Source organism: Stegodyphus dumicola, chromosome 6 (genome assembly GCF_044657685.1).
Source record: "Stegodyphus dumicola isolate Sdum_Otavi_A_Nest chromosome 6, ASM4465768v1".
Classification (NCBI taxonomy): Eukaryota; Metazoa; Arthropoda; class Arachnida; order Araneae; family Eresidae; genus Stegodyphus; species Stegodyphus dumicola.
In genome coordinates, this window is record NC_140773.1 from 18,130,885 (window position 1) to 18,150,736 (window position 19,852).

The following is a 19,852-nucleotide window of genomic DNA, read 5'->3' on the forward strand; positions in this document are numbered from 1 at the left end:
TTACGTGGTAGAATTATCGGCCGTCTGGAATGTGGGCGTACCCAACTGGAAGTATCACACGAACTTAGAATTGCCCAGAGTGTCATCTCCAGGCTTTGGCAACGATTCCAAGATGATGTTAATGTGAGTAGGCGTTACAGCACGGGTCGCCCCAGGGTTCCGACGCCGAATGAGACCGGTATTTGGCAGTTACTGCCAAATGAAACAGGCGGAGCACAGCCTCCGACCTGTTTCGTCAGCTCTCTTCAGCCACTGGTACGACAATTTCAAGGCAGACCCTGTACAGACGCTTAGGGCAGTTTGGTCTATATGCTCGTACACCTGTCAGATGCGTTCCGCTTACTGCAACTCACTGTCGCGTGCGGTTAGCCTGAAGTAGAGAGCATGCATTGTGGACACCGCAACAATGGGCTTGTGAGATGTTTTCCGACGAGTCGAGGTTTAGGTTGCAGTCTGATTCTCGCCGGATTTTCATATGGAGATCTCCAGGTACCCGTTAGAACCAAGAAAACACCATTGAACGACACCGTTACGGTGGTGCAGGAGTGCTCGTTTCGGGTGGAATTATTCTGGGTTCCAGAACTGAACTGCATGTTCAAATTGGAACCATGACAAGCCAAATCTATCGGGACGTCATTCTGGAACAACATGTACGTCTGTTTCGGGGCGCCATGGGCGCACAATTTGTGTTTATGGATGACAACGCCTGTCCTCACCGTGCAAACACAAACATCGCAAGCGAATGCCTTCAATCGGACTATGTCACCCGTATGAACTGGCCAGGATTCTCACCGAACTTGAATCCAGTAGAGCACGTGTGGGACGTGCTTGGCGGGCGAGTTGCAGCCCGTCAACCTCCTCCTCCATGTCTACCGGAACTTCGAAGAGCATTCTTTTTGAGCGATGTAATATCTCCCAAGATCAGATCGATAATTTGATACTCAGCATGCCTAGGCGTTGTACGGACTATATCGCATCATCTGGGAGATATACAATGAATTAACAATCATACCAACCATGTAATATTCGTTTTTTGTAAATAGGTTTTTTTGTAATTTGCTCCAGGAAGAAAAAAATCGCTAATTTTTTTAATAATATCAAACATATAGCATCTTTTTTTGCTCTTTACCTTTTGTTTAATAAATAAGCATTACAAATAAGTCAAATTTGTTTTAATTCTAACTTTTCCTTTGCGTGATTTTGCATTATCCTTAATTTATGGACATGAGTGTATTTTGAAAGTATAAAATGCATGGATTAGTACTGACACATGTTCATACAGAGTAGGTGGCTCCAATTGAGAAAATCTTCTAGATCCCAGCCCCCCTCATAAAGGGAAATTTTCTATGTAAGCTCAGCCCACCAGCGGCCGAGCGGTAAAGTCGCTGAACACTGGTAGTTCGGTCAGAGGTCCGAATCCCGCGAACGGGCTGGCTGCTTGGGCGTATTCGTGGTTTTCCCCATGTGTAACGTGTTTACGAGCCAGTTTCCCTTAGAAAGTCCTCCATCAAGACATCCCTCCTCTTAGGCAGATAGCCCTAGTGTGCTTTGCCATAATTAAATACACCAAACACACACTAATTTATGTAAGCGCGCTAGATTTAAAATCACTTAATAAAATTTGCTACGTTAAGTTAAACGATAATGTAACAATAAATTTAAAGGGGAAAGATGCTAGACTGCACAATTCAATTTAATGTAACAACCTGACTCAGAAACCTACATTGGCAGTATCCTATCCAGATGACCAGAAAGCGTAGCCGCTGCTAAGATTAACAGCTGGAGGATAAACTAACAAACGTGCTCTTTCACTAGCGAAATCATGCTCTGCATAACAATCTTAGTTCCGACAGTTTAAGTACTCTAGTTCACTTACTTCATTTACATCCTGTCGAGGAAATGCGAGAAGAAAAAAGAGAAATAAAGAGAAAGGCTCACAAATTAAAATAACTATTAGTAAAACTAAATAGGACCTCATAAGATACGTTACATAACAATTGTTTAAATTATTTTTCTTTTAGTCTCCAAAATGATGTGCTTTTCAAACACATTTCAAAGTAAAAGAATCACTATATCATTTCTTCAAAAAAACTTATAAAGGAATTCTGGAATTCCAAAAACTTTTATTACTCAAAGTCAAATATTAAGGTGCTTATGTTTTTTTTTTTTAAAATGGGATTTAATACATGCTTTTTTTTTTTTTTTTTTTTTTTTTTAGGATTGGTCGAAAAATAACGTTTTTCATCACAATCCTTGTTACAGCTGTAACTGCTATAGCCTCTGTTCTGATGACAAACTTCACCGCATTTGTGGTTATTAAAACCATAAATGGCAGCCTCATGCCGTCTGTGTTCCAGCTTCCGTACATCATAAGTGAGTATTATACCTGCTTTAATTACGTAATAAGTTTAGAATGTATGTATGATAGAATCTTCTGAAGAGAGTTTTAAGGGCCATAAGGCTCAAAACGTTAGTTTAGGAAGAACAGTAACGTAAGAAACGTAATAAAAATTTAAATTAGATGAATAAATAAATAAATATATAAAAATGTAACAGTGCCAAAAAAGGTAATTTGCACATGTTTATAATGATCTATAATACATTTGTGAAGGTGTAGAAAGTATTAAACTTTTTGGGACAAATAATGTGAAAAATCAACACTGGAAGATACTGAGTAAATTCTCAGTATCTGCCAATGTGAGTAAACAACGCAAGAAGAAAACATCGTTTTACAAAACATCATTGGAGGAAAAAAACGCAAAGAGAAAATATCGTAGTCTAATATAGTATAATAGAAAATAAACGTGTTCAAAAACTTCGCAGTTTAAAACATCATCGTAGAAAACATTAGGGTAAAAAATGAGGCCCCTTGAAATAATCGCAGGAATATGATTTTACACTTCAGAAGTTTTTTTAAATGCATAATCGCACTACTAATCCAATTTAAAAAAAAACAAGAGATTATTATCTCTTCAACTTCATAAAAGAGACTAATTAAAGAATGACCTTTAATAATTAACTACATAAATACAAATTTTATTAAATGCTATAAAATATCATTAATTTTCTGCTCATTTTCAGTTTCTAAACGCTTAACCCTTCTCCAAGTAGCACGGCAACGTCGCAACGACGTTGCAAACTGGTCGTGGATGTCGTTGCAAAAACGTTACAATATGTCGTTTTTAAGACCCCCAGATGTCTTCGAAACTCCACTGTTTTGTAACTGTTGCAAAAACGTGTTTATTACGTCTTTGCAGATAAGGTTTATGTTGAATAGACGTCGTTACTGCGTCTTTCTCACGTTATATTTTGGTTGTGAAAGCATCGTATCACGAGTCTTAACGACGCCTAAATGTTAGCAGAATTCAACCTTTTTGCCAACAGTTGTGAAAACGTCGTTATTGTTACATATTGATTTATGCAGAAAAATAAGCTTAATGATTAATGTATTTTGCTTCTTTTTTAAAATTTTGTATTCCTTGTATTTTTTAAAGTTTAATTATTTTATCATTACCTGAAAACCAGAAGATAATACAATTTTTTCTCTTTAGACTAAATATGCATTATTTTCAGTATTTTAAACTACATTTTTTAAATAACTTAAATTCTAAGTTACGATTATTTTAGATTTCATTATTTTTTTTCCTTAATCCTTTAGTATGTAAGTGAGAGTAATTATGAAAGTGGTTATTATAAATATATAACAATAATAGTAGGTTTTAAGTAAATGAAACTCAATCAGACATAAATAAAAGTAAAGCTATATATGTGGGTAAAGAAAAGAGTGTTTATGATTATAACAGCATTAGCACATTTATTTCTGTTAAATCTCAGAGACAATGAAAATTTCCCCTGTCGTGATAAATTAGGAAGCGTAAGGTAACATAATCAGTATTTTACCTGAACTCAAGTATAAATTTATTCGCGTTTCATAGTAAAAAATATAACCATTAACTTCTATACCTCCAAGATATGCAAATGAAAGACTGTATAAAGTAGTTAATAAATGTGATAAAAATATTTCATACAAAAATATACCTAAATCTAATAACCAAGAAATACTAAAATTTCTAATTAATTAAAAAATATTTGCGCTTTTTAAATAGTAAGCATTTAAAAGTGCAATAATTATGGATTGCAGTATTTACTAGTAATACTGATGCTTCGCAACACCATTTCTTTCGATCATATGCAAATGTATTTACTTATTATTAGTTTCTACATTTTAGAATAGTGGTAGATTGCAATGATCATTTCATGCACTTTTTATAATCAATAACTAATAATAAGATTGATACTGTACAGAAATAATTTAAATAACATAGTATACGATAGTAAGCTAAATACGTTAAAGTAAGTTAAATAGCACGCGATGAAACTTTTTGTTTTATTATGAATTTCTTTGTTATCACATGCACATAAAATGTAAGCGAAGAAAATAGAATATGCTTAAATTTAATAAAGAATAAAACCTATTTTCCAATATTCATTTATTGAGATAATCTAATAGATATACAATAGCTAACCAAACAACAAGTAATAAAACTGCAATTTGAAATCAATAAAAAATACTTAGTGTTTTTTAATATTACACACTTAAATATCGCATAGTTATAGATTATAATATTTCATAGTAATCCTAATGTTTCATTAACATCGATTTTCCTTAACATCGATTGTTTTTTTGATCATATGCGGAAAGTCTGAGAACCAACCTGTTCGTTTAATATGAGTGATGTATAGCACTTAAGACGTTATACCCCAATCCGTATATCCAAATATTGCACCGCTGGATTTGCTATCACATGCACATAATGCACACATGAACATTGGTGAACACCACCATGTACGTTTAATCACCAGAAACATAAAACACCAAAACATAACACTATTTTAGTGTGGATGATTTTAGCACGTTGCATTGTAGAGCAGATATTCACAAACAAAATAAGCAGAATTTCGGCATTGCCACCATGATTTCTCCTCAACTCCAACTACTCAGAATTTTGATAGCTTCGGCTATATCGTTTTAATTAAGCATTAGTTAAGTCTTATTTCTGGTTACTTTAAGTTCAAGCCCAAATAGAGGCTTTGCTGTACGCCCCGAGAAAGGCGCTATCTGTTTAACTCTTATTTTGAACAATAAAGGGTAATTAACCCTTCCCGTGTTTACGCCTCTGTTCCTGAACTAAAGCGATTATTCGCTTAGCTGTTCATTAGGTTCTTCCACATTTAGTTGTTAGATAAAAGGGTGAAATCCCACAAGTTAATTCAATAACATGAAATTTAGAGGTAAAACATTTCTCATTCTTTCTTGAGTCCAGAATTCATTATGCGAAATTCATTTAAAACTTTTAAAGTTCTAAAAGCACGTCTGTGATATTATCATCATGCGATGATTTTCAGGTGCTTTATTTTTTTAATACTATAACTGTTCTTGTATGAATACAAATGCCGGATAGCTATAAAAGTATTTGTTAAAAGAACACAGGAACAATTACAAAGAAAATATACATATATCTCGGGCAGAACACACAACAAAATGGAACACCTAACATTTAGAATGAACGTTAATTACGCAGACATAATAATGGATATCCTAGCCTCAGCGCAGTTGGAGGTCGACGGATTATAAGTTGATTATGAGGATTGCAATAGGTTGATTCTAATTTGTTCTCTTCGCCACTAGATGGTGTTCGCAAAATAGTTCGGTTATAGCCAAATAGTTCTTTTACAATACGATATTTAAACGATAATGTTTTAAAATGGCGAAGGTTTTGAACCTCTTTATTTTCTATGACAACATTTTATGACAGGATGTTTTATCCCTTGTTTTAAAACACAATTTTTTGAATGACGATGTTTTCCTCTTGGCGTTGTTTTCTCCATGACGTTCAACTGCAATGTTTTCATCTTGTTTTTTACAAATTATAGTTTTGCCATAGTTCCCATAGCTACTTATTAGCAGTTTATGGGTAATTCCTTACAAAGTTAAGTGTACGTTTTCGGTTTTGGTTAAGTTTACATTTTCGCAAGCCATTATCGAAGGTGCCTGCTTAACACAGATCATATAACTTACTTATTTTCTAAGGTTAGCAGATGCGTGAAAATAATAAAATATATTTGGTTAGTTTTACTAGTTAATTAACTGCCGTAACTAGCATACCACTATCATCAGCATACAACTATAAAAGCGAAATGTTCGGAATCTTTCGTCTTTCGTGTCAGTTGCTGTTGCATCTCCACAAGATGCTCATTTCTTTGATTTAGTGAGTATAATAACTAACTGTATGGTACAACAACATGTGAAAATACATGTGTTACTATTATTTTTTAAATTAATTCTTTCTTAAATAGAAATAAAATTTTGCAATCTTTTCTAAAAGTTTATGTTCATCATTTTCAAAAATTAAAATTTTGGCACTGTAATTTCTTCCTGTTCATAATGAAACTTCTAGGTGAAAACGGAATAACGAATTCTAGATAAGTAGCTAATCATTTTGTTTTTGATAAATATTAAAACACAACAATTCATAGAAAAAGAAACTGTCAGAGCCTCGAAGAGGCTGGACTTCTGCCTGTTGGTCCGCGGTAGGTACTTTATTTCCTTCCTACCACCCAAGGATAAACCTATGGAGGCATTCCCCGATCCGCCACCTGGAGACGCGCTCTCTAGGGGTTACAGGCTCCCCCCCCCGTTTTTGGTAATGAGAAGGCCGATGAGCTTGCAAAGGCATCCCGTGATTCTCCTCAGCCATCCACTCCCTAACCCTCATTGATGCCAATGCAGTTGCCAGCCAAAGACTAATCGGTCAAGTTAAGGAAAATTCCATCCCGGAATTGAACTGTGACAGAGCCATATCGACCAAAGAATATCTAAGGAGAAGAAGTAAAGGTTCCCCGGGGCAAATGTGGCTCCGTCAGACCGAAGAGACACATTATGTATATGCCTGAAGCTTATTTTAAAGGGGCAATCCATCCACCCTCCGTACCTCACTGCGCATGTGCGAAATAACATCCAGCATGCATGCCGTCGGCCATATTAGCAATCTTTTACCGCGTTGTTCGAAAAGGTTCTTTGTTGTAGTCAGAGGTACTTGGTTCTACTAGTTATGTGAAATTATTTAGAAGACTTTTTAAATGTAATGCTGTAAGTGAAATGGTTTTGGCTATTGGGTGCAAACTTTCCTCTTGGTTTTCATAATGGTCATTCCAAATAATTGTTTAAACGTTTTCATGGTAATTTTTTTTTAAAGTTATTGTCGGATAATTATAATGTATTTCAGTGTTTTCAATTTATTTTGGGGTGCTTTTGATTGTCTTTAATTATTTTTTCTGTTTAAGTTAGTTATATGCAAATTTTGCTTTTAAAATTTCACTGTAAAATTTTAACTATGGATTCCTAAAAATTTATTATGTATTGTATGGCATGTGTTTTTCCCCCTTTTTAAGTTTACACAATTAAATGTTAAGGGAAAGGAAGGTGAAGGGGGGAAAAATAAGGCATATAAAAATATAAAATTTATTCATTTTTTTAATTCATTTTACAATTGAACTTTAGGATGTTCCATGCGAAATAATTAAAGCAAAGAACATAAAAGATCAACTTCACAATTTATTTCATTTAAATTTTGTCTTCGTATGGCTCGCTGTTTAAATTGAAAGTAAAAATTGGATAGGATTCCTATAATTCGCCCAAAATTCCAACTAACAGCATTTTGCTCATAAAACTCAGATATGTATGAAAATAAAACATTTTGAGTTATTTCGAAGTAAAAAATGTACCATCTCCTCGGACGGCGCTATCTAAATTTCACCCTGCGCTGGTGTTTCACTGCATAGCCGTGGCTCTTCGGTATAGCGGCGCAGAGGCGAAACAGGTTTACATTGCGTCTATGGAAGCTTTCATTCTTCTCCTTAGAGATTCTTTGATATCGACTATCATAACCAGACTTAGGACAAATCGAGCTGTCGAGGTTGCAAAAGCTGTCTTTGATAGCTTCGGAGCTACATAATTGCACTTTGTCATAGACACGACATCATCATCATCATTAAGACACAAAATGCTTAGACCCTATTTCATATCTTCCAATGCAACTTTTAAATTTTGATTTTGGTTTGCTAAGATTTTTAAAGCATTTTTCTTTAGAATTTTACGATGTTTTGGGGGCTTTATGGTTTAATATCTTTCTAGATGTTTATGGCTTTTGATATTTTTTGATGTTTTGATAACAACCAACATGAAAATGAACTTTTATATTTCAGTTCTAGAAATAGTATCTCCAGAAATGAGAACTCGCATGAATGGTGTCGTAAACTGTGCTTGGACATTTGGTTTGTGCTTCCTACCATTAATCGCTTATTTATCCCGAAGTTGGGTCACTCTAGGTGTGGTTACTTCCTCAGTAACTGTAATATATTTGCTTTACTGGAAGTAAGTTTTATTTCAGATTTTTCCTTCAAAGTGTCAAAGTTTATTAGCTTTCGCAAGTTAAGAGTAAATGAATTTCATTATGTTTGAATAACAGAATTTCATAATAGAATTTCATTATGAAACCTTTGTGATAACATATGTTTTTTATTGAAATGACAGACACAAATGTAAGAGTTAAATAATTGCAGACGTAAAGTTATTGAACATATTTTTACAGACTAAATTTTTATTCCTGATTAAAAAAATAATTTTTTGGATTTCCTTCGTCAGAAATTTTTCAAATGCTTCTAGTTATGGAGAAAAGTTGAGTTTCCAGAAATCTTTTTAGGAGATTTTTTAAGATGAATTTCTTAGCAGAGGTTAAAAACGTATGAGTACTTTCTCCATTAATAATCGCGCCTCAGAAAAGCTGCTAAAATCTTATGGCAAACAGTTTGTTTAATAAACATTGTTTTTTAATTTGGAAATCTTCCAATTTATAATCATATTTAGCAGTTTGCACCAGAGTAGATCTCCGGCCATGGCGTAAACCAAAAGGGGTGCTTGAAGCAGCAGCACAATGTTTTTTATCTGTTGTTCTGATTCTTCAAAGTATTAGTAAAGGAAATCTAATGGTAAGACACGACTAAATTTGTCGGCAAATGTCTATTAACATTTTCGGAAGTTAGGAAAAGAAACATATAAATACTCTATTGCCCACCACTGCTGGTCAGAAAATCACATTTTCCATTCGTCACCAATAAAATTTTGTTGCGTGCGTACGCGTTCGTAATAGATTGAATGCATAAGTCTGATAATAGGTTGATAAAATGCATTTTTATCAAAAGGAGTGTTTCCGCAGAAATATTCGTACAAGTGTTCCTAGTATCAGTATCAGCCACAAGCAGTTACACTTTAAACTACTAAGAACGTTAAACACAACGCAATGCAAAGCGCATCTAAAAAGAAATATAATAACTCGGATTTATCTCAGTTCACGTGGAACTACAACTCGCAACCACAATAACTAAAAAAATCAGAGATGTACTAAGTACACAGCACTCTATGTACAAATTTCGTAATAAATTATTCAAAATTTATGGTCCATTGTCGAATTAGATTCTTTGGAGGCGTTTCGCATTCATAAATCTTTCAGTTCTAGTTAACAGTCTCATATCAAATCCCTCTTTGCCCTCAGCTTCTAAGAAGTTTATTTCAAAATAGTTTTTATTGTTAATCAATAGGTGGCGTCAGTAGCTTGGCTGTTAACGTTGAGCATAGGCTTCTCTTTCACCATCGGCCTTTGTCTTTCGCATTGCAGTTGAAAATAAAGGTTCTATATTTAAACTGTTGAAATTAAATATCCTGCACGTATAGAATTATTGCGCTAATTCTTGTTGCCTGAGCCCCTCTTATAATCTAATAACATTGTATTTATCAAGGTTACTACAAGGTTTGCCTTTGTATGACGTCATTAACTCTTAGTCTGCCCAAAAGCAGCTACTCCTTTTCTGGCTTCTTTTTGCCACTTCTGTAAGTAAGTGACGTCACCGTGGAAAGAGCTTAAACTTGTTTGTCTGATGACCTTGGTATATTTAATAAAATGACATAGGTCCATAACTGCTCCTTTCTAGCACAAATATGGAAAAACTGTGATATTAAAATGTTTTTTAACTTGGACTGGACATGCCGGATCTGATATGAATCCATTGCCAATATTTTTAACACATAAACATTAATTACATTAATAACTCTAAATTGCTGAATTATTGAGCTTCTGGTAGTAAGATCTTCAGCACATTCATTTGCTTGAAATATAAAGTTTTATTAACTGCTTTCCAAGTGCAGTTTCACTGTATATTTAAGGCAAATTTTTAATGCAACATAAGTACAAGGTAGTGATAAAAACCTTTATCGAATTGTGAACTCCTAGTGGCCTATCTGCTCAACAAATCGATATGAACTTTCAGATATTCTTATTTGAATGCATGCTCTTGAAATTGTGATTATTTTAATCAATAGAGCAGTCACGGTTACAGTGAAAATATTTCGAAATTTTCGAAAGTTCGCACCCACTTTTTTCCCGCGGAAGTTGATCAGCGTATTGGAAAACTAAATGGCCTTGCAGAGATGCAAGTACGACGAAAATTGCTGGCGTAGAATATTTGCGAAGAAGACAACATTAGAAGAGCAATGAGAACACAAGAGAGGAGAGAGAAATTGAAGTTATATAAAAAAAAAGTTTTCTTCCTGGTAAAAAGTGTCGAGATAGAGCCACCTGTCTGATCTTTGCAGTATCGTGGACACCACGATACCCCAACCTCACTCCGATAGATTTCTGGCTCTGGGGGTATCGTGGACACCGCGATACTCCAACCTCAATTCGATAGATTTCTGGCTCTGGGGGTATTCGATATCTAATTTCATGGATTTTATATATAAGGTATATATATATATATATGTGTGATATTTCGGCATCAAAGTTCAAGCTTGGTTTATGCAGAGTGGTAAGGCTAATCCAAATGAAGAGACAAGTTGATTTAGCTTTTAATGGTACATTTTTATTCCATAGCTTTAATTACTCGTACTTGGTTTAAACTTTATGCGTCATTACTATTTCTAACAAATAGATAGATCAAGCAGCAGCGAGATGTATAGCACAGGAAGAGAAGTGAGCTTCTGACGCAAAATGGCGCACATTCGTTATTTATAGTAGAGGTTACGTAATAGGCTAGCAAATTCTAGAAGGTACTGATCTAGGGGGAAGATCAAAGCCATCGTATTTTTTATATTTTACACACATATATATATAAGGTGTATATATATATATATGTATATATATGTAAAATCCACGAAATTTGTCAGAATTGAAATTGCCACAAAAAAACGTGAAGTTATACGTATACCTCCTGCGATATTACGTTCGCCATTGTTGTCAATAATATCCTGCATTCAATGCATTGTCATCTGCGACAATTTGAAAACTTGTAATTCAAATAAAACTTTTTACCTCTCCTCTCTTGTGTTGTCATTGAGACTCTACAATGCTCTTCTTTGCAAATGTTTTTTGCGCCGGCAGTTTTCACGATGCGTGTATCATTCCGATGCCATTTATGATTTTTCATGCCGTTTATAATTTTTATTTACGGTATTCTGATCAATTTGCACAGGAAGAAAGTGGGTGCTGCCATTCGAAAATTTCGAAATGTTTCCACTGTAACCGTAATTGTGAGAGGTCTATTATTTTAAAACTTCGTAGTCTCGGGGGCATTTAAGTAACAGTATCTAAAATTTCATTTCGATTGATTGACTGGGTAGCCGGTACTATTATGGTAACTGTACTTTGATGACAACCGTGTACTTCAAGTGAGGATTCTAAATGGAAATTATTTAGAGTTTTGTAATGAGATTCTTAAAAAATCAGAAAATTGTTTCAATTTACATAAAGATTTGTTCTATTAGAGGAATTTTGCTCAAGGTACGTTTCTGAAATATGCTTCATTTGTCCTCAAGTATCTGTTTTGGCAGAACAGTTCTTACATAGCAAAACAATGATTGCATAGTTGAGTTTTGATACAGAAGTAACTGTTGTTTTCAGATACCTTCCAGAATCTCCTCGATGGCTAGTTTCTCAAGAAAGGTACGAAGAAGCCGTGGTCATCATGCAGAGAATTGGTAAAAAAAATGAAAAAGTTGAAGACAAGAATGTTCTTTTGAATAAGTTACAGGTATTTATTTCATCTGTGCTATAATTTTACAAATCCTCAAATATGAGACAATTTTTCATTCATAAATGTTGATTTTTTTTTGCTAAGCTAAACTATCTTGCTAATTTTAGGAAATTTAATTCTTAATATGACACAAAATTATTATTATTATTAGCATAAAGGTTGCAACATATGTGCTTAATCTACAATAGAAATATTCCAAAAATACACCTAATACGTGATTTAAAATAAATAAAATGAATAATAAGAATGTATGATTAATAAACCAATCTTCAAGTACCCTTTTCTTTGGTGCAATGGAGAGAACAAAAGATGTTCTTGGAAATGTTTAAACACAGGATTATTGTTAAAGGTACCACGCTTATTAGAGACTGACGAACTTAAATTTTTCATTGATTTTGAATTCTGCCAATGCTAAGACAGTGCTAAGTTGAAAATATTTTAGTAGCATAAAAATAAGTGATAAAAAGAAGAATATTTCCATCTTATCTGCATTTTAGATTAAAATTTTTGCATACAGAATACTTTCGATTATCAAACCCCAAGTCATTGTTGAATCGAAACTGTCCATCAAGATGCCACAGAGGACGTTATCTCTTTTTATTTGCCACAAATCATAAAAAATTGTTACTTTGATTTAATTCCCCTGCTTCACATAGATTAACAATCCTTAATTCTATACTTAACCTGGGATTTGCGTTCAGACTGATGTACATGCTAATTGCTTTTACTATCCATCATCCTAACCTGATGCTGGGGAAGAGACAGTACACCTGTTAAGTCAGGTATTCCTAAAGGAGATATTCCTTTCTGACAGAGTTTCATGGTTCTCCTGTGGCCTATAGACCCCAGCGATAGGTGAAATTTTAAAGCGGTATATGATTGTCAAAGATTCGATAGCCAAATATGCACCGGCAACTGATCAGCATAATTAAGATTGAATTGATTATAAAATATGTCAGTAAAACTGATAATTAATTGTTATTGATATAAATCATTAATAGTCAAACTTCACACAGGCAAGAGCTGCGCGTTCGAAGTCAGGAAAGTTCGAGAGCAGCAACTAGATCTTCAAAAAGCCGCAAGTCTAAATTTAGATTGTATTAAAAATAGTGAAACAGGTTTAAAGTGGAAAGAAGCGTCTCATTTTAAACAAACATTCAGCGACAATCGCCCTTCAGTATGTGATGACTTTGTTTGGACATTGAGTAGTTTTAGTTTACCATATTTCATACATCTAATTTTATTTGCATAAGAGGCGTACCACTCGCCTGAGGAAGCAGCATTCGACTCGCAAGCGGTTGCTAACAACTTTATTCACTTTCTCTCTTCTTACCTAGTGGAACGACGTTTAACCAAGTCAATAACTTACTACAAGGAACAAGAAACAGACTGAATATTTCTGAACTAGGTGATTAAAAACTGAACTAAGTAATTTTGTTCCAAATATTGAAAACAGTTGCATCAGTTCATCGAGCGCAGCTATCGCATTCATTAAACTCAAATTTTCGGGTAATAAATAAATTGTGTCTGAAAACTTGTTTATATTTGCAAAATTAAAAATAAAAATAATACAAAAAAGTGAGAAATTATTAAGCCTAATCAACCGTTCTTTTTCAAAACTTTTATTCTTACTGTTAGTCAGATTGCTATATTTTAAGTTATTTATGCGCAATTATTCTTTTTAAATGGGTCGATGCAAGAAAAAGGTTGGGAATCTCAGTCCCCTACAATGCATAAATGATGAAATGGAACGTAGAATTTACGTTCCGGATTGAAAATGTCATCCCCTAAACTTTTTCTGACAGACTTACTTAAGAAATGGCGACAAATCCTATTAAGAACTCGAAGCTGGAATAAAAGCAGGCTTATAAAATCTAAGAAGGAATTTATGCTTAAGATCATTCAGCAGGACAGGACAGGACAAGAACAAGTACAGGGGGCACCACGCCATCGCCATTGACAAAAATGGTATAGCCCCCATGCACTACTTCTCTAGCGTACCGCCCCTTCCATAGGGGACCTGATTACGGTATACATAGGACATAGTACTAACAACAAATAAGACATAGCACATCATACTGTTACAACATACTTCGACACATAAGACATAGCATTAACATATTGTTACAGATTATTTACAGTGCAAGAAGTTATGTTCATTATAGAGCTTGTTGGTTTTGGCACCGCCTCTTCCGCAGGGGACCTGATTACAGTAAACATAGGACATAGCACTAACAACGTATAGGACATAGCGCAACATACTGTTACAACATACTTCAACACATAGGACATAGCATTATCAAGATCATTCAGCAGCACGTTGGTTCTTGTAAATAAATATAAGGTACCGTTTTCAAGCTGCACGCTGTATTTTTGGAGGGCAATACAAGGTTCTAGCGGATGTATAAATTGAAACAGAGAGCCTACCTTCGATTTTTTTTTTCTGTTCAAGCAGTTACTGCGTGCATTTACTACTTACCGAATAAATGCCAAAGTTACACTCTGCATAAGAACTGTATCTTCATCTGATCAAGACAAGAATTTCAGAATTAATCGTATATAAATATTACATATAATAGTTATATACTTGCTATGTTAACATAAATTTATCATTTGGATCAAAAGTGTTTCTGTCTATTCTGGATACGGAGAAATCAACACTCTAACAATCTAGCAACAAATCAACACTCTAGCAATAGGTGCCAAATTGCTAATCAGTTTTTAAAAGAAAAATAATTTCTTAATCACAAATTATTCCAAAATCTCTGACTATTAAACCTACAGGAAAACATTGAAGAAATCACAAACGAGGTATAGGTAAGATAAAAACTTTAAGGTAGTAGATACTGAAAGCAGTTACACTTTTCAATTTTGGCAAAATTTTACAACAATACATAAATAAAGTTTATACTTCAAATGCTAAAGCAAATTTTTTGCTGCCCTGATCACGTCGTCTTTTCAGATGAATCTAGGCTGCTTACAGCAGTGGTGCCCAACCTTTGGCCTATCGCGAGCACATTTCCAAAACATCAACATTTTTGTTAAACATATTTCCAATCTTGTGTGATACATCTGCCATATTAATTTCGGCAAATGGGTTTGAGATGAATAATAATATTAGTTGAACTTTGTGGAAATCAAAGAAGCGGAGTTCAAAATTATTTTTCAGTGCATTTAGGTTTTTCGAGTATTTCTCTGCTTCAATTGCCTTGTGGTTATTAATATAGCTTGATAAATTCTGAAAATGGGTGAAGTTTCTTTCATCTGATTTATCCACAAATTTAACTTTATCTGAAAAGCAGTTACAGTCCCAGTCAATTGAAAAAGGTTTTTTTTTTCTCCTGGAGATCTTCGTTCAGTTTAGCTGCTATATCCGTGAGGAAATACAGATCGGATAACCAATTATTATCGTCCAATTCTTTATAATTTTCGTTTCTGGATTCCAAAAACTGCTTTATTGACGAAAGAAGTTCTACAAATCGTTGAAGTACTCTTTCCCTGCTGTGCCATCTAACATCGGAATGAAGCAGTAAGATTCCATGTTCGCTATCAAGTCCATCAGTCAGCAATCGATTATTTTATAACGTCTTGCCAGATATCTCTTATGACTATAAATGCTTATCATATTTTAACAATTAAGAAATATAAATGAATGGTTACTTTTAAAAATATTTTTTGTTCATAGTACCTAATCGGGCTGGCGAGCACATACAAAACGATCCGCGAGCACACTTGTGCTCGCGTTGCAAGGTTGGGCACCGCTGGCTTACAGCATCATTTGAATGTATCTGTGTGTGGAGGCACTGAGAAGAACGAACATTGCCAACTTATTTTCGTCATCGTCATCCATGTCCAGCACCTGGCTTTCTGGTCTTTGGTGCCATTGGGTACACATCCTATCTATTTTTTTGTTTCCATAGCCAATAATGTGGACCTCAGAAGTTACATTTCTGACCTGTTAAGACACGTGGCTGTGTCTTATCTTCGAGGTCTGCGTGACAACTTCTTTCAAAAAGATGATACACGATCTCATGTTGCTTATACTGTCCTAAACTTCCTCGATACGGAGGGTGTCCGAGGGCTAGCTTGGCCCTCACGTCCTCCAGATCTCTCACCCATCTGGCCATGGCTTGCCGTGAGACTGTAATGCCACCACTTGCCAGCCACTATAGTTGATGAATTCTGACACAGAGACGAAGCCGCGTGGAAGTACCTCTATTTGTCATCTCAGCTCAGTTCGACTCAATACCCAACCGAATTACAACTGTTTTTGATACTAGAGGTGATAACTCTGAGTACATAATTCTGCATGCTGTGCAAACTTGAAATTTAATCACATCTTTTTCTGATTACACAGTACAGTTACAAGAGATAAGATCTGCTTCCTTCATCAATTTTAGTGGACAGTAGCAGAAACTCTGGAATTAAGTCCTGTTATGTATTTAATTAAAGTGATGTATTGTTTATTGTTTTTTTATTTATATTATTGCTTTTGAAGATGCATTATCGTGACATAATAAAAATCTTAATAATGGGAATACATTTTATTTAGAAATTGGGAGAGAAGATCAAGAAAGAAAAGCAAGTAGACGGAGTGAAAAATTCTTCATCAGATCTCTTGAAATATCCTCAACTTCGAAAAAAATTTATCATTATAACGTTTTGCTGGTAAATTGTATTTTTGTATTTCTTAACAGAATTTTATTTTTGATTTTTTGATGAAAAACGGAAATCTAAAATACCTTGGCATGAATATTAGACAACACCTTGTATAAAACAAAATACGAAGAAAAAGGCTAGCTTACATACAAGAGCTTGACAATTTAAAAGTATTTGCACGAATGAAAACTAAATAACTTACTATGGTGTGGTGTAAAAATAAGTAAAAGTGGTTTCTTTTACATCGAAAAGAAACATTCCGATAATAATAGGAATGAGAAAAATTTGTAACTTAAATTGATATTCGTTTTATAGTAATATTTCATTCGTAGAGATTTTACATAACAACAGCGTTAACTTTTGTAGAATTTTATAATACATATTTTTCTAATGTAAAGTTAAAAAATATATCATAAATTATTGGTAATAGTTCACTTTTTAAATGGTGGTTTTTGCATGTAAGATGGTTGTTTTGTTCAAGTAGGCATTTTACGGATACTTTCGAGTCTATAGGATATTTATTTATCATTTTTCTGTACATTAAAGTCTTCAGAATAAAATTAACTCAAAAGTATATATCCCACTAAATCCATCTAGCGATTGGACGAATAAAATCTGTGAGCAAAATTGGTAGTCTAATTTGCAGTTTTTGTAAGATAACTGGCTCTTATAAGAGCATCTTGTAGGATACTGACGAGTAAACTGAAGAGTAGTAAGCTTCTGTGAAATTCTCCTTCGATATGTCGACTCTGACACTCATCCAAAGCACTCAGCTGTAGATTACTTTATTGAATCATACTTCATCGTTCGCGATCTACATCATCATCAAAGAGTGGTACAATGGCTTTTACAGTGGTAAAACAGTGGAGTACGATCTGCAATGGAGTTTACATAGGTAGCCGTATCCAAAATTTCACGTGCATGACCTAAAACCTTTATGTTATACAGAGTCCACAAAAGTACTTATTGGGGTTTTATTTTCGCAGCCACCACTTACAAAAATATTTGAAATATCATGTTTTGGCTTTTTTACATTTTCAAAAATCAATTTAATGAAAATTACAGTATTTAACTTTATATACAGTCTCTTGTTTCTTATACTAATATTTAGGGAAAAATTCTGTTCGTTATTAAAAAACCAGATATTTGACGATTCACTACAACAAAAATTTATATATATATATATGTGATGTACCAGCTTAGGTCAGGAATAAATAGATTGTTGAAGAATCATCAATGTAGTCGTAGCTTAAATTATCAGACGATAGTTTTAAAAAACAGGATCCATTTATTATATTTCAGGAGAAAATAGCAATTACAAAAATCTGATCTCCGGAGTAAAATAAAAAAGAACTACTAATAATATTTTGTATGAAGGTTTACTGCATCGTGACATTTAAGAAAAAGCCCCGATATTCCTTTTGCGAGTCTTTTTATAGCCTCTGGAAAGGCGGAGTTTCCAAGAAATGACGTCAGCCTCGTCAGCCAATCCAGTTCGCTTTAAATATCTCGAGAACATTCTAAAACTGTACGTGTAGAAAAGGCGGGAAAAACAACGTGACTACGGGGCTGTGGATTTAATTCCACGTACTTTCAAATAAGAGAACGTCACCATTAAAAATGAAAAGAACATACAGTTAGAAATTTAAGTGTACTCTTGACTATGGAATTTTATTATTACAAATATATATATATATTATTTCAAAATTTGGGATATTTAACATCAGTTTCGATATCAGTTTAATAAATAAATTAGAATAATCAATGCTGAATTTTTCCTTAAATGCCGTTCAATGATACTCTTTTATGATTTACTAGTGACTAACATCTTTGAATTCATAATTTTATTACAACTGGTGTGCGGACACAAGTAATTATCAGTTTTCAAACGCTAAAAATGCGTTACTAATATTCTCATGGAGGTTTATTATTTTAGAACAAATTTTCCCAAAGTTTTCTCGTTCTGTATACCATACATATAAAAGAAATATTTTTCAATTTTTAATGTTACAAAAAAGACTCAAAAAATTAATTCTTTAAAACAGAAAATACAAAAAAAATTTAAAAACCTTTTTCAATGACTAATGACTTCAAGGCCTTGATTTTTACAGGTATAAAAGCGATCGTTAAGTAACAAATAAAATTTGACTTGTTATTTCACTCTTTTGACTAGAAAAAGTTTCCATCCTAGTAGATAATTGCAGTATTCATTTTTTAAAAAGCAAACAGCATCTGAGGATTAAAAGTATTACCCTTATAAGTAAAATTTTTGTATTTCTTACCAATTTCCAGAGTAAAATAAAATTTAAAAAAAAAAAAAGAAAGAAAAAAAGAAAAAAAAAAACCAGAAAGTCCGAAGAAAACCAGAATTCTGGAAATGATAAATTGATACTGAAACACTTCTTTACTACTGAGCACAGAACAGAAATATTACCTGAAATGCATTCCACGTGTATTTCGTTGTATTAACTACTATCTCGTGTGGGCAGCACATCTCCGATGTATGAACTTCAAGCAGCCTATCCGCTCAACCAATCGAAATGAAATTTCAGGTATTGTTATTTGAAGGTATGCGCTCGAGATTATTAGCATTTTAAAACAATGGAGCTTTCACAGTTAAGGTTGGAGTGAAAATATTTCTAACGTTTCGAACGGCAATACCTCTTTTTTCCCTGCGAAATTGATCAACGAATCGAAAAACTATAAATGGCGTTGGAATAATATACGTATGACGAAAATTACTAGACTAAAACCTTTGCAAAGAAATAAAGAACCAATGACAGCACAAAGAAGGAGAAGAAGAAAGAAAATTCATTGTAATTACAAGTTTTCAAAGCGATACAGCGTTTCAAGATAGAGTCATCTTCCGCAACTTTGAAGTTTCGAGGCAACCGTCATCTCCCAACCTCACTCCGATGAATTCTGGTTCTGAGGTCATCTAAAAATCTAAGACGTACACCTCAAACCCACAAGATTTGTCAGATTTGAAAGATGCCTTATAAGGTACTTCTCTCCGCCTTCTTAGTGTAGTGGTCAGCATGCTCGACGC

At 33.9% G+C, this 19,852-nt stretch overlaps 1 protein-coding gene across 2 annotated transcripts in view; it reads left to right on the forward strand.

The window, feature by feature from the left end:
- LOC118189879 (organic cation transporter protein-like) overlaps positions 1–19,852 on the forward strand; it is a 199,943-nt gene that overhangs the window by 151,321 nt on the left and 28,770 nt on the right. For both annotated transcript variants that reach the window (XM_085818152.1, XM_085818153.1), the window contains 4 exons: positions 2,219–2,373; positions 8,266–8,434; positions 12,012–12,141; positions 16,697–16,812. In XM_085818152.1, the coding sequence (XP_085674278.1) occupies positions 2,219–2,373; positions 8,266–8,434; positions 12,012–12,141; positions 16,697–16,812 (570 nt within the window). The remainder of the gene's footprint in view (positions 1–2,218; positions 2,374–8,265; positions 8,435–12,011; positions 12,142–16,696; positions 16,813–19,852) is intronic.